The sequence below is a fragment of the Cyclopterus lumpus genome, chromosome 1 (assembly GCF_009769545.1).
Source record: "Cyclopterus lumpus isolate fCycLum1 chromosome 1, fCycLum1.pri, whole genome shotgun sequence".
Taxonomy (NCBI): Eukaryota; Metazoa; Chordata; class Actinopteri; order Perciformes; family Cyclopteridae; genus Cyclopterus; species Cyclopterus lumpus.
Window position 1 is genome coordinate 5,221,073 of NC_046966.1, and position 15,348 is coordinate 5,236,420.

Sequence of the window (15,348 nt, forward strand, 5' to 3'; positions counted from 1 at the left end):
TCGATATGATTGTCATCCCGGCGATACGCTAGAACTTACTCTAGTCTAATGGCTCCATCAGCGCCCAGTCGGCGTGTAGAACACAGTTATGTAACACAGAGCTTGTGAGGAACGCGTGCGCTCTAAAAGAGATACTCTAGGTTTCGATGGCTCTAATCCGCAGATGCTCGACTTCGACAAAACCTCCCTCCAGTTTGGGCCTCTAGCGTGCGACAGCGCCATTCAAGTCACGAAGATATCGGCATCCAGTTTTCTGAGAAGTGATCTTTGAAACAACATGTGCTTCTGTCCTGAAGGGATTTCCAGATGTGGATGACAAAATACTAATATTAAAAAAACTAAATTAATGAAAATGGCCCTTCTTTATACAGCAGATTAATGCTTGATAAAAGCAGCTAAAACTGTTCCCAGCTAAATGCTTCTTACACGTTGATGCGTCATTAATAAGAATCCAATAATGTCAAAATGTAAGAGATCAGTCACAGGAGACATTTTACAATACAGGCATTAAGTACTTTTACATTGATACATTTTGCTGTTTATGAAAGCATGGACTTTTAGTTGAAGTAGTATTTTTACAGTGTAGTATTACTACTTCTACTTCAGCAACATGTTGAATGCAGGACTTTTACAGTGGAGTTTTTCTAGTGTAGTATTATTATTACTGTTACCAAATTTAAAGCAATAATGGCAGCCTGAACTCCATATCAAAATATAATATCAGTAATATCGGAATATGTTGATGTTTCGTTCCAATATTACACATTTTCATACAAAATATTGTGTTCATATTTAGCACCAAAAAAAAAGAGAAGACACATGATGTCCTGTCCGTCTGGATTAGATAATACAGTGGAAACTTTAGAGACATACATTCAGAAGTTGTTAAACGAGCCTCTGGGCTTTGATGACGCTGATTAAATGTCTGTAGCCACTGAGAAAATGCATCCCATAATATGTGTACATACTGTACCCTCTCTTCCTCTCTCTGCAGCGAGCCGTGTAAACTTTGATTCTTGACTGTGTTTTTTTTCCTTCTTTCTCTTTTTTCCTCCTCCCAGCCACAGATGACCCCGAGTGGGGAAGCATCGGTGTGAAAAGAGCAAAAGGAAGCAATTATGGTATCTCTCCTCATCCCACCTCCGGGAGGACAAAGCCGCCATTGTGGTGCGGGAGTCGGGGCTTCCTCGGTCCATGTGGTCGTCACTGAGAGACCACACGGCCCGAGGGGAGATAAGACATGAGCCGAGGCCTGTTAGGAGACGTAAGATGTTCTTTTATTTCCTTTTTTTTTTTACATACTGCTTTGTTGTAGAAATAAGAAGCCCCATATTTACTGGAGAGCGAGTGATGAAAGGTTTTACCAGAGATGCACCGTCTGCCGAGTAATCCCCTAATAACATATGATTTGACTGCAGACAATAATATCATCGTCTGACAGTGTCTATTTAAAATATGACGGTTTGCAGAGTGCAGTATATGTTCATTTACTCCGTCCTATAGTCGAGTTTATGAATGCAGAAAAAAAGGTTGCTACGTGTATTTTGTGAATGACAATGGAGGCTCGGGCTGCATGTTGAGAGATTTAAATGCTAATACATATAATAAAAAGTATGGCAATAAGCGGCAAGCTGTACACAGATGATCAATTTCATAAAAAAATAAATCATCAGGCTGTTGGGAAAGAAGAAGAAAAAGAGGTGCCAAGAAAGTATGAATGATTGAAGAGCGAACCTCTCGAAGCACCGTTTTTTTGGAGTTGACGGGGACAAACTGGTCTGGACATTTCATTGAGAAGGGGGTAAGAAGAGAAAGAAAGAAAGAAAGAAAAGAAAAAAAAGAAACTTCATGGGTGGGGCTTGGTGAGAGGAAAGAGAGGGAATGGAGAGGGAAACAGGGTGATGTGTGTGCTGCGAAGTCAAAGCTGGGTGGGTCTACGCTGTTTTCACATTCCCAAATCAGTCCCGGGCCCGTGCGTCAGAGCACTTTCAGGTAACTCTCAACCCATCGCCGTTTATGCTTTGCGAAGTTATGTTTTATGGGAGCGCGTGCCGTTAAAAGCGCTCTCGCGCATCATTCGTGAACTTTTTGTCGTTGCCGTTTGTTTTGTTTCTTGTCGTTGTGTCGAGTGCAGAGAAGTTGAAGTGCAGATGTGTTTTGCCAGCAGCTCTTTGAAGAACAGCGCGGAGAAGAAGAAAGAAAGAAACGAAAACGAGTCTTTTTGAAAGAACACGCAGCGCTCAACTCTGCGCACTATTTGCCGTGTTTATGTGCGCGCGGATACGTTAGTGATGTGTTTATTATTCGGTTTCTGTCGGAGAAACCGTCGTTCTCGCGCTCTTTTCAAAGTCGTTCGCCATAGTACAGGCCCGTGCGCGTGCGCGTGACGGAGCGCAGCCCGTTTGAGGAATGCCCCAAATCGCCGTCACCAAACAAATGCGCCTTTCTAGTCGACGGAAACCGACTGACGTCGTCCAGCAAAACGGGTTGAGCGTGTCTGCGGCCGACACGCGTCGCAATGCGCATGTTCATATGTAATAGCGGAGGAAATACGTGTTGTAAAAAAAAAAACGACTACACTTTTAAGATGTGCAATTGGTTGTGTGCGTGTGTCTGCGCGCGCGCTGTGTGCGTGCGCGCGCGCTGTGTGTGTGTGATAGCAGATGTGCGTGATTAAAAAATGTGTCCGTCTGTCTCAGACTTCTGGGGCGAGTTTGGGCTCGCATGCAACGGCTCTCTGTCTCTACCAGGAATATATATGTTTTTGTTCTTTCTGTCTTGAGTGTCCCTTATTAATTTGCGACCCCCCCCCCCCCCCCCCCCCCCCCCCCACACACACACACACACACACACACTTGATATCAGTTTTCAGAAGGCAACGATGTTGATGCTTGCTGGAATCGTTGTTCTGCACATCACCACCATCATCCTGCTCCTGGTGGCCGCCATTGATAATGTAGGTGGATTATTGTTCCCCCATTCACATTTAAAGGTCCCATATAAGTTCTATATATTTATTTATATATTGTGAGAGAATAATTTCCCAACTGTGCGATCAATAAAGGATACATTATTATTATTATTATTATTATGTATTACTTATAAAGTATTGAATCGCTCAATCCAGTGAGAAATACACGATGCCTTTAAAACGAACCGGTTGTGACGCCACAACTGTACAATATATGGAGACCAAATGTAGAATTCAGACAAAATATAGTTTTTGGGGAAATTAAAGCATGTAAATGTGTTCCGGTAGAAGCCCTCAATACAAGTATGAACCTACAAATGAGCCCAATATGTCCCCTTTATAAAAAATTTAAAAAAAGAGTAAAACTATGAGAAATATCCCTTCACTTTCTGGACAACATGCGTTTGTTCTCATCTTCCCGTTTGTCTTCAGGCCTGGTGGATCACCAACACGGCGTCAACCGACTTGTGGGGCAGGTGGGAGTTGACCAACTCAGCCTGGCATTACTCCAACCTGAAAGACTACCCAGAGGGTAAAGTTAACACCTTGTTATGGTCTGAGTGGAGATTCAATGTGATGAGATGTAGAAACCGGAGGGATGCTGATTAGGGGATTGCAACACAATATGCTGAGAGGTTATCAGTGATTATTGCATAGGTGTTAATATTAATAAGAATAATATTAGAGTAGTTATAATGACTACCATTTGAACAGTGCTATTGCCTTGTGTCCGTGTTGATGTGGATCTTTTATCGACTGCGTGTCTGTCTTGTCGCCCTGCCGCTGCAGAATACCTCCAGGCGGTGCAGGCCACCTCCGTGCTGGCCTGCATTTTCGCCATTCTGGCCTTGCTCGTGTTTGTGGCTCAGCTGTTCACCCTGCCCAAGGGCCAGAGGTTCACCTTCACCGGCATTTTGCAGCTAATCGCCTGTAAGTAACCCAGAGTCAAGTGTCTCGACCTGCAGCTGCAAGAAGTATCGATTTGTTTTTCTTGCTGCCTGCAGCGGAGATTTGTACCTCTCCACGGAGGATGTGGGCTAAATGCTCCACTTGAGACCTGTGACTGTAAATTATTTCATTTGATAGGACGGCTTTAAAATGCATTAACTTTACCTCAGGAAGCGAGGAAAAGCAGAGCTAAATATCTCATTAAGTTGAGATGTTATACATTTTTTATGGATGCAGTTTTGTGTTCCACGTAAAAGTCCTGCATTCAGAATGTCACTTAAGTAGAAGTAAGTAAGCAGTAAGGTAGTTATCAACGCCTTGTCATAAACCATATCCAAAACCAAATGGTGAAGTTGAGTCACATTCATACCAATGAATTAGGTCTAGTATATTATCCATCCATCCATCCATTTTCAATACCGCTTATCCTCATTAGGGTCGCGGGGGCGCTGGAGCCTATCCCAGCTGACATAGTATATTATTATAATTGTAATTATGGATTATTTGCTGTGACAGATTTTTGGTAAAACTCAACGTATCCATGTTGACAGAAGACTTGTAAACCACAACACAAGCGGGTTAGATGGTTAATTATGAATCATCTTTGGCCCTACTACTAGAAAAGTACAAATAATAATAATAATAATAAAAAATTTCTAGTCATGACTAGGTATAATTGGGGAAATTAGCTCGGGGAACGTTGTCATTGTGGGTTCAGAGGAACCGTCTGCTACACCGTCCCTGAGCCTCGTCTCATAATATATATATATACTGTATATATATAAAAATAAAGATATATAAATATATATATGAATAGATATATACAAATATATAAATATAAATAATATATATAAATACATAAAATATATATATATACACATTTTAAAAAAGAATGATTTCTTAAGTGCCTCGTGTGACAACATTATCCCCTCCACTCTCCGGCAGGCCTGTCCATAATGATAGCGGCCTCGGTCTACACGGCCAAGCTCCACGCCAACGACACGGAGGGAGGCTACGGACACTCGTACGTGCTGGCCTGGATCTCCTTTGTGCTCACCTTCATCTTAGCCATCACCTACCTCATCCTGCGGAAGAAGAGCGAGTGAGAGGACACCGGGAACGAGGTCAGGCCTGGGATCACCATCCCGGTTTGAATTTGAATTAATAAATTGGGGGGGGTGGGGAGGAGAAACGTAAAGATTGACGAACTACATCTGCAGCTAGGAAAAATGTGTGTGTGTGGGGGGGGGTAATAATGTTAGATTGCTTACAAGAGCCATTTGTTTATATTTTGAATATTACAAATTGAAATGGAGCTCATGCTTACGTTACACAAAGGGCTGAACGTGACCATTTTACTTCATAGATTTCTATTCGATTAAAAAGGGAGAGGAGCGCAGTGCGGGCTAAAAAAAAACGCTGTGATGGTTGTGATGAGGCGGGTGCTTATTTCCTAGAAGTGTAACCATAAAATAATGAATAAAGCAATGGTCTTTTAAAATTCAGTTACAGATACAATTGGAGAATAGTACATAACCATTATGTATAGGACTAGTTTGACATTTTGAGAAATATATAGGATTTCTTGTAGAGGGTTGATGCCAGTCTTGTATCTGTGCGTTTAAGTGTAAAGCTACTGGCAGCGGAGGGATAGCTTAGCATAAAGACTGGAAACAGCTAGCTAAAAAGCAAAGTGTAAATATGAGCCACGTGTCGACCTAAACCAAACGAGAGGAAACGTGCTGGTTTGTGGACTTACCAGTCATTGTGCTAAACTAAACTAAGCTAAGCCACTGCTGCGGATAGCTTCACGTTTACCAGAGAGGAGCAAAGTATCATTCTTCTCATCTAACTCTGCAAGAAAGAAAAGAGAAGTACTTCCAATAAACTGCTCCTTTAAAAAATGTTTTTAAAATCAAACAAAGTTGACCGTGTGGGAGGAGGAAAGCCCTTTTGAGATTAAAAGAAAACACTGAGATGAAAGTGCTTATCATCCTGTATAGCATCGTGGTGAGGCTGACAGTTACTACTGCAGCTTTCCAGATTGAAGGAGTGGAAAATGACAAATACTGTATCTGTGAACGTACAGCATGTTGGCAAAATGACAGCAGTCCTACTGCAGAACAACCAGGAAAGACCAGCCTCAATATACAGCACAAGTAGTTTTAATCATGTATCCTCATTTTACAACTGAAGAATAGTGTTTCCTTTTTTTAATTTTGTATCCATGTACATTGTAACCATTATATTTTTGTAACATTTTGTATTTCTTTTATGTTTAATTTGTGTTTGTAGTTGGCTGCTATCATAAGAAAAGTACATGCAATGTGTACAGGTGAGAATTCAGTGAACCAGGATGGAGGTCAATGTTGTTTAATTTTACCATAATGCAAAACTATGCAATAGAAGGTTTTGTTTGTAATTGCATTGGAATTCAAGCCATATCATTTAATAAAACAAATTATAACAACGGCCTTTGTGTTTCATCTATTAAACTTTCATCTATTAAATGCAACAAAAAGTCACTGTTCCATAATAAATATGTATTCATAGGTCCAGCTGTGCACACAAGATTTCATTCGAAATTCATTTGAATTACAATTAAAAAAGAACAACAACAAAATGCAAGCTACAACACTGAGGCTTTGAGAACAACAAGTCCTCGGGCCTTACAACAGACCCAGTCAGAAACAGGAATGTTCCATTCTATAAAGCGTCGCTCCCAGAGGAAGTGAGTAAAACCTTCAGACTAAATGCCTTGTCCAGACGGCGTGATGCGCTCCTGAACCACCAGGTGGAGGAGATGATTCTGCTCTGCAGTCAGAAACGGCCTGAGGGGAGAGGAGAAACCACACATAATCAATATGGAAAATGAAGATTGAAACACGGTAAAGAAGAAAATATAGAAAGACGCCGCGCACGATGGTCGGATTTTTGAGTGCTCACCAAAGCTCAGTCTGAAGAGACTTGAGGGACTCTGTGTCTTTCTCCTGACACGCCATCTGCAAAACAGATTTACTGTTAAACGACGAACAAAAGTGAAACCAGAACTGCAGTCACACAACCTCGACAAGTTCTCAGCATCTTGTCGATGAATATGCTCATTTATAACTCCTCCAATTATAGATAGAGTTGCTTTAATCTTTTCTATTTAAGCCACGAGTAAACATTAATCAGGAACTTTGAACACACACACACACACACAATTGGCGAGGAAAGACAGGACTCCATTATCTTTCCTGTATGAAGGACCAGGAAATCCTGTGAAATGGTCAAGCATGTGGACGATGACGCTCACCACTACGGACTGCAGGAGCAGGAAAACATTCTCAGGCAGGAAGGTCACTGAAGAAAAGGACAAGACCCACGATTACACTAAAATAAGTCACTCGTAGGCTGCACATTCACAGTGAAAAGACAAACTTGTATCATTTGACACGTTTCTGCTGCAATAATGGATCAATGTTTTACCTTGGCTGTGAGGGTCAAAAGACTCCCATGCGTATCTCTCCAGGGTCTGGGCATGTTCTGGTAACAACTTCTGTGGGGGGGGCTGCTCGGGCAAACAAGCAATGTTGGACCATTAAAACGTAAGTCACGTACAGGTGTGGGATACATTGGCATTGCTAGGAGAGATCAATACTTGGCATCCGTAAAAGCAGCGTTCCGACACTGAAGTGTTGGCAAGTGTTGGTGTTGCTGTGTACCAGTGGTAAAAAATGACATACTTTGCACAGTGTTTTATCACAACCTACATATAGCTTTACCCAAGTGACGCGTAAATAACTGGTTCATACGTTCTTAACAAAATCAATATGGTCCCTTATTGAGGCCATGTTTTTCCACTTCACTGATGAACATGTTTTTTTTTTGCAATGTCTTGTCTTTCTATATTAAAATCAACATGCTTACCTCAAGCAACATCAGCAGTAGAACTCTGGATATTTCACATTTTGCGACAATGTCCAAAAATGCCCCTTTTTCAGGAAAAGAGAAATGAAGACGGTTCAATATTTATTGCTGTTTTCCCCGTCAGTGTGGTCAAATAAAATGCAACAACAATATTTAAGCAGAAAGTGAGACGCCTCCGTTCATACACGCGACTATTTCAAAAGGGGTGGAGCTTGTAGATGAAAGTGAAGCCTCACCAACGGGGGTGTTGATGCCCGGTAGCTGCAGGCCTCTCTCCTGGCACGTCAGCTGCATCTCTGTGAACACCGACAGAGCACCGTCGTAGTCACCTGCAGAAAAGAAGAATAAAAAACAACAACAAGCGACGCGCACGTTTAAACACTAGATAGTCAAGTCACATGTGCACAGAAAACCCACATCAGCTACGCATGAGACGCAAACACAGACAGACTGAACTCACGGGTGAGAATTTTACACGTGGCCATTTCTCCCATTGACAGCAGAGCTTCAACTGGCATCTGCGTTTGCAGCTCGGCAGCCCTCTGGAAGTGAACGATGGCCTCTCCTGGTCTGTTCATCTCCTGGTGAAACCAGAGGAGGAGTTGAGACTGAAGTGTCGTTTGAAGAAACTGTATATCATATTTAAAATTTTAAAAGCAAAGATCAAGTTAATTTATCTTTCAGGACAGCCAGGAGGTGAGTTTTACCTTGAGAGCGTTGCCAAGTTCGAGACACAGGCTGGCCGCCATCACAGGCTGGTTCATCTCAATGTGCACCTGTAAGCCATTTTCACATCAGCATTATCTTACAGCCTCTTTAGAACTGGGGAAACGACACAGGAATGTACTCCAAAATCTACTCCCAAAATCTACTCATGTATAAACCACAAACTACTACTTTCTATTCTCCAGATACTTTCACAGAACAACTGTCGCTTGAAGCCTCTCGAAACAAAACGAGGAATCGCCGCGCACCTTGACGGCAAAACTGTAGCAGTTGAGAGCCGCTTGAAGGTGCTCGTCAAAGCCCGGGGCTTGCAGCGCCCGGTTCTCCTTCTCAGACGAGAGAAAGAGGCGGGCGGCATCGGTTAACGCCAGAGCCTCTCCAGGCGCGTTGAAGAGGGTCTGCTCACACCTGCAGACAAGATGTTTGGTGGTGTGCAACACACACACACACACACACACACACACACACAGTGAGCATGTGACCTCCATTAGAAAAAGCAGCGTTTATTGAACCAAAGACATAGTAGCAAGAATTTCAAATGTTTGTAACAACCATGATAGAGCTGACGAATTACTAAATGAATGCATAGACATGGTATTAAACGTCACAAATAACATTTTAATTAATTAATGGATCTTGATTTGTGCACGAGGGGCAAACACAGAAAAGGGCATTTCCCAAAGTGTTTAACCACTAGGTTGTAAGCGGGCTATTGTGTTAACTTTCCCTGTATGTTTTTACCATAAATATTTCCCTGTATACACGTGGGTGTACTTGCACAAATGCAAGTACACCCACGCATGTGGACAAAGGTGGTTGCATGCTTTTGGCATCCTGTGTCGTGTTGGACTCTGAGCTGGTCCTGGTCAATCTGGCGCAACAGGTACGAGGACACACAGGTTGTCCACTCACCGAGCCATTGCCAGGTTACAGAAGGCGGCATACTGCAGGCAGTCCTGCTGCTTCAGCTCCTTAGCTAACTGACCTGAAACACAAAGGGACAACAGGAAAACACACCTGTCAAACCATCATGTTGTTTGGGGGCTCTCTCGCAGACATTTTAAGCCGTCTACGAACGCTTTCCGTAACCGCATTTTCTGCAGACTTTGCCGAAGGGAATTACCCATAATTTATAGCAATGTGATGTTAAACACCAGGTGGGTTACCAGTGGAAGTGGAAGAAAAAGGTAAACAAAGAGGACGGCACATGTGTGTTCAGTCTGGCAAATTACATATCCTCAGAAACATTAAGGATTAAAGATGGAACATTAAAACACATGAAATCAGAGGAATGGAAGCAGAGATTATGTTACACAGGTTTATGTAATCATCAAACATGGAATTTGGTTATTGAAGCTGTGAATGTGACAGCTCATGTGCTGTCCCATTCGTATTTACACCCTTTCGAGACCGTACAGGAACCACACGCAACCAAGGTTTAAAGCCTTTGGGGGGACACTGGGACTGGGCCGTTGTAAGCTGAGTGTGAAGGCAGCGTTAGAGACACTTACCAAATTGCTCACTCGCCTCTGCTACATTGGGCTTCCGGAGGAAACGTCTGCCACAAGGAAACACACGCCGTTAACATTTCTAAAAGATCACAATTAGACATTTATCAATCCAGCTGGAGTAAATTCGCGTCCAGGTAACTGTTCATGCGCTAAACAGGAGAATGAACGTGAGACTAGTTCACTGCAGCTAGCCAAACCGTTAACGATAGCTTAGCTGTCGAGTAACGCAACTACTCACCAGTAACTACTTTTAATGAGCCGGAACTAAACAATTACAATCTATGAACATTATATTTCATAACAAACTGCATCACAAGCACTCACATGTAAGTTAACGATAAACAGCAGTAATGACAGACAAGTTAACATGGACCTTAGCCTAGCTTTTAGCTAGATACGTATCATTATTGTCAAGACACGTCACGCTAACGCTCATTTGCAGCCCTCTTTCTATTTGAAGTAATGTAACTCAACCCCTTACTTTTTCAGTTTATTTGAAACGGAACGGTATCTCGCCAGAAAATCGCCCTCTGCAGCCATGATCGATGCAGAAAAGCACAACAAACCAAACCCGGAAGTCCAACTGGCCAGAGCGTTGGCATTGGCTCGTAGAATCAATACCTGCAACTTCATTGGTCAGGAGGGCGCTTATCGCAGAAGGAAATGCCCAAATATGGAGACCAACCTAAATAAAAGAATTCAGGGTTCAGAGAGATCTGAGATTAGAGCATAGAACCTTGAGGTATATTCTCTGACCTCAGGGTTCTCTGATCACAGGTTTCTCTGCTCTGACCTCAGGGTTCTCTGATCACAGGATGCTCTGAACTCAGGGTTCTATGCGCTGACCTCATGGTTCTCTGATCTCAGGGTGCTATGCCTGACCTCAAGGTTCTATGCTCTGATCTCAGGGTTCTATGCCTGACCTCAAGGTTCTATGCTCTGATCTCACTGTTCTACGCCTGACCTCAAGGTCATATGCACTGATCTCAGATTTCTATGTTCTGATCTTAGGGTTCTATAGTCTTATCTCAAAGTTCTATGTTCTGATCTCAGGGTTCTAAGCTCTGACCTGAGGGTTCTATCCTCTGATCTCATGGTTCTATGCTCTGCCTGAGACTGGTGGCAGATTTATTTATTTTGAGTAAAACTCTTACTACTTTTACTATTGTACCTCTCCCTATAATTCAAAGAGAAACATTGTACTTTTTCATTTCATTGTTCATTTTACTGGTAAGAGGCCCCGGGGAAGACCGAGGACACGCTGGAGGGATTATATCTCCCGGCTGGCCTTGGAACGCCTCGGGATCTCCCAGAATGAGCTGGAAAGTGTTGCGGGTGAGAGGGAGGCCTGGGTCGGCCTGCTGAACCTGCTGCCACCGCGACCCGACCCCGGATAAGTGGGTGATAATGGATGGATGGATGTTCATTTTACTCAACTACATTTATTTGACACCTCATTATTAACAATGCAGCATTGTTATACATTACATTTTTGCAATAAATGTTTTACTTCTAAATCAAATAGTTATTATTAGCCTAGTTCCACCGTAACCAAACATTACAATGTTAATATATCGGTATTAATAAAATAATACAATGCAGATTTTGCCTGCATAATGGGTACTTTTGCTTTTGTTCTTTGAGTATTATTTGCTGATAATAATTTTGTATTTTTACTTGACTAATTTACGTGTAACCGAGTATTTTTACATTGTGCTTTTGTTACTTTCCTGTTTAAAGAATCTAAATACTGGTAACAAACGACAATGTTTCAGAAAAGCAAACTGAGATCCTCTCAGCCACGAATATAAATGTCACAATCTTTTGGAACAAGTTTATCTCTGATTCAAAAATTCTCATAGACAGACTCAAATACGCCTTCCTGCTGGTCTTGTGCGGTCTGCACCACCTGTGGAGGAAGCAGGAGACAGGTCACCAACTGCACGTTGCATTGCTTTCCGCTGATAACAGAGAAACATGCCTGAAGTCCACACTGACCGGCTTTTCGGGTTCCTTTTTCTTGGGTTTAGCTTTGCTTCGGTCTGGCTCTCTGTTGGCAGCTGAGTGGTCCAGCACATCATAAATGGACCTGGGCCGAGCCTCTAGACTCTGAGAGGATATATGATTTAGACATATTACAATGAACATGTGTGAATGCAGGGGATCTGGTGGACACACATCACGTGCTGCTGTTGAATTCAGGTGTAATCTGTGTCTGTCTTTTACACTGATGAGTAGAAAGGTGCTTACGGCATAGAAAGACATAGTCGGAGACGTTATCACATCCGCGTCGTTGTCCTCTGTCTCTTTTTCTTTCCTTTCTTCTCTTTTCTGCTTGTCTTTTCTGCCACATTTAGTGTGGCAGTCTGTCTAAACAATGACAATTGAAGGCATCGAAAGATTAATTAATAACAAAAACTATAGACTAAAAGACACACAGGTTTGTGATGGAGCAGGACTCCGGCCCAGTTTTCCAGTCCGTCTGTGTTATCAATTATTTATTAATGAATAAAATTAATGAGTTCAAGAGGTGACTTAGTCGCCGGTACTCCATTGAACATTAAAAAACTCAACTCATCTGTCATAACGAAGCAACATTCTGACATTGCAACATGCTGTTTCTTAACGTCTGGGCTCCTGAGCAGGACACATCTTACCCAATGTCCTCTGAAGACATACACAGAGCTGGCCACACTGAAAACCAGCAGCAGACCGGTGAAGACGGAGACGACAAGGACTTCTGTGAAATACGATATCCCGAGGTCCCAGTCGCTGTCACCTGGAAAGACACCCACAATGCAGTGCAGGAAGGTCACCAGACTTTTTTGCGGATCAGTATTAGTTCACAAGTGGCTTTTGATATTGGGTTCCCAAGCAGGGAGTCAGGGACCCTCCAAAGGGTCCCAAGATCAATCTCAAGGGACAATAAAGATTTATTTATTTATTTCAGTCACACAGTTCTGTATATTTTTTATAAGATTCTTTTCCTTGGTGGGCTCAAATTAAACCATCAGTTGGTTGAACCATTCAAACCTCATGTCCACTCAAACGTTAAAGACTCATTGGAAGCAAACATGTACATTCCAACAATTCATCCCTAGAGTTGAAGTAGTCACCGTGACGACACCCATTGGTTTGTGGACTCTTTGAAGCCTCGAGTTCGACGTTTTGGCCAACGCCATCTTGTTTATTTGCAACCAGAAGTGACAAATTAGACATTTTTTGGTGACCAAAATTAAATTAATTAAGTGCCACATGCATGATTACATCTGCTAAAAACTGAACTTCCTGTCCCACCATTACCTTACCATTTTCGTGGTTTTCCAACAAATCACTACACATTCTGCGTTCATGGAAATCATGAATCAATCGTTGCCAACGAAACTCAAACCCTAGGTACTGGTAATAATGCTCTTAAACGCCTAGTCACATTCGTGATACATAGGCACCTAGGGCTTAAGATATAAGTGTGTGTTCTTTTCTTTTCATGATTCTTATTACTGTGGGGGTTTATCATTTTAATTTTTATTATTAGTATTATTTTGTGTGTTTTATTTATTTTTCATTTATAGTTCAAAGTACTGTTGGATGATGTTATTTGTTGGATGACGTTATTTGTTTGGAAAAAAAACAAACATGGAGATTGTACCATTAATGCCTCCCAATTTACTTTCTGTATACCACCAATTCCCATCAATAAATAAATAAAAAAATAAATAAAAAAAACGACTGTTCACTTTAACCTCAATTTTTCATTCGCACTCTCCCCTTTTCATACTCACTTCTCACTCGAAGATACCAGTACACTTTGGCTGTTTTATAGCGGCAACTGTATTCTCCTGAAGCGGTCACGTTTTTCAGCTCCAATGTAAGATGTACTTTCTGCGGCCGGCCGTGGCTCTCGGCGATGGGACAGCTGTAGATCGGTTTGTGGAGCGGATCGGAGCACGTCAGCTCGCCGCTGCTCTGGTTGGCTGGCATGTTCAGCTCACAGCTCAGGTCGAGCTCTTTGCCTGCGAAGGCCACAAATACTCTGCTTTCCAGGCGGAGACCTGTGAGAGGACAGAGACGGTCATATTGGAGCTGAAATGATTAGGTCGACCAGTTGTTTAGTAAAAACATCATACATTCTCTGGTTAGAGCTTCTCAAATGTGCAAGTCTGCTGTTTTTCTCCCTTTCATATCAGCATAAACACTTTGCACAAAAGAAGCAATTTGAACACTATCGTTTCTTTTACATTTATAGATTAAGTAGTGTATAGGGTTTACCCCCTCCCCCCCCCCAAAAAAAACATAGATTGGTAATAAAAAATAGTTGTTGTTGATATGATGCTAAAGGAACACGTGTCTAAACTTATTTTACTGCAAATCGAAGAGTTAGATTCGTGGTCCGCACTGTAGTTTGTACCACGTTTCAACCTTTACTCCATAAGTACATTTTCAAAAAGTAAAGTTTGGTGGCTTACTTGGTGAGTCCATTCCTGAGCACGCAGCGAGAAAGAAAAAGGTGGACATGAAAGAAAGATGCCAAGATTGTTGAGCCTCCATGTTGTGATCCTCGGGGTTCTTTCTGGGACGCTATTCGTCGTCCTCGTTGAAGCTGTACCTAGTCAGTGTTTCAGTTTGTCTTGGTACATATATTGCAACGCTGGCCTTCCTGTCTCTGGCAGAACTACTTCCTCAAAATGTTCTATTTATTTGGAGACAGACTTGTTTGGGAGCACTAAGGAAAAGAACATTCACAAGTGACATTTAACATTTAAGCCTGAAAGAATTGGACGCCACCAGGAAACATCCACATAGAAATAAAAGTGTACAAACGTTGGCCCCGAACTTGATTGATTTTATTATTTATTGGTCTTTATTTTTCTGGCGGCGTGATCTCTGTTACGTCAGCCTCTGGTTGCGAAGTGAAGTGCAATGTTGGCTTTCCTCCACAGCGGGACAGTGTTGGAGTCATGTGGTTTATTAAAAGACAGTGGAAGCAACCGACTCGAGCAGCACAGGAGAAAGTATGGTGTGTGTGTGTGTGTGTGTGTGTGTGTGTGTGTGTGTGTGTATATGAGGCTGGAATCCAGCTGAAAGGTGGCAAACTGCCTGTTGGTAATGTGAACCAGCTGTGGCTGATGGTTGTGACTTCTTCACATCAGTAACTCACCATGCAGATGTTGAGGTGCAGCAGCTATGATTATCATTTTGACCCTTGTTTGTTTGTCTGCTTTTCTTTTCCCCTCGTTCACGCTTCCTCTCTCCTCTCTCCTTTCCTCTCTTCCCTCTCCC

At 42.3% G+C, this 15,348-nt stretch overlaps 3 protein-coding genes across 3 annotated transcripts; 1 reads left to right on the forward strand and 2 right to left on the reverse strand.

Moving 5' to 3' along the window:
* Positions 1-1,864: 1,864 nt before the first annotated feature.
* On the forward strand, positions 1,865-6,393 carry emp1 (epithelial membrane protein 1). Its single transcript, XM_034540248.1, has 5 exons — positions 1,865-1,992; positions 2,866-2,956; positions 3,404-3,503; positions 3,761-3,901; positions 4,865-6,393. The coding sequence occupies exons 2-5, from the start codon at positions 2,882-2,884 to the stop codon at positions 5,023-5,025; spliced, it is 477 nt and encodes a 158-aa protein (XP_034396139.1). The 5' UTR covers positions 1,865-1,992; positions 2,866-2,881; the 3' UTR covers positions 5,026-6,393.
* Positions 6,062-11,295, reverse strand: zgc:101679 (uncharacterized protein LOC450058 homolog). Its single transcript, XM_034540239.1, has 12 exons — positions 10,550-11,295; positions 10,069-10,115; positions 9,470-9,542; positions 8,806-8,965; positions 8,539-8,607; positions 8,292-8,412; positions 8,068-8,160; positions 7,832-7,896; positions 7,391-7,472; positions 7,218-7,264; positions 6,866-6,921; positions 6,062-6,750 (listed from the first exon to the last, which is right to left on the reverse strand). Exons 1-12 carry the CDS (start codon positions 10,699-10,701, stop codon positions 6,669-6,671), a joined length of 1,047 nt encoding a protein of 348 aa, XP_034396130.1. The 5' UTR covers positions 10,702-11,295; the 3' UTR covers positions 6,062-6,668.
* A 195-nt stretch (positions 11,296-11,490) lies between these two features.
* LOC117731480 lies at positions 11,491-14,753 on the reverse strand. Its single transcript, XM_034533872.1, has 6 exons — positions 14,535-14,753; positions 13,851-14,120; positions 12,726-12,847; positions 12,319-12,438; positions 12,067-12,177; positions 11,491-11,977 (listed from the first exon to the last, which is right to left on the reverse strand). The coding sequence occupies exons 1-6, from the start codon at positions 14,614-14,616 to the stop codon at positions 11,915-11,917; spliced, it is 768 nt and encodes a 255-aa protein (XP_034389763.1). The 5' UTR covers positions 14,617-14,753; the 3' UTR covers positions 11,491-11,914.
* Positions 14,754-15,348: the final 595 nt, after the last annotated feature.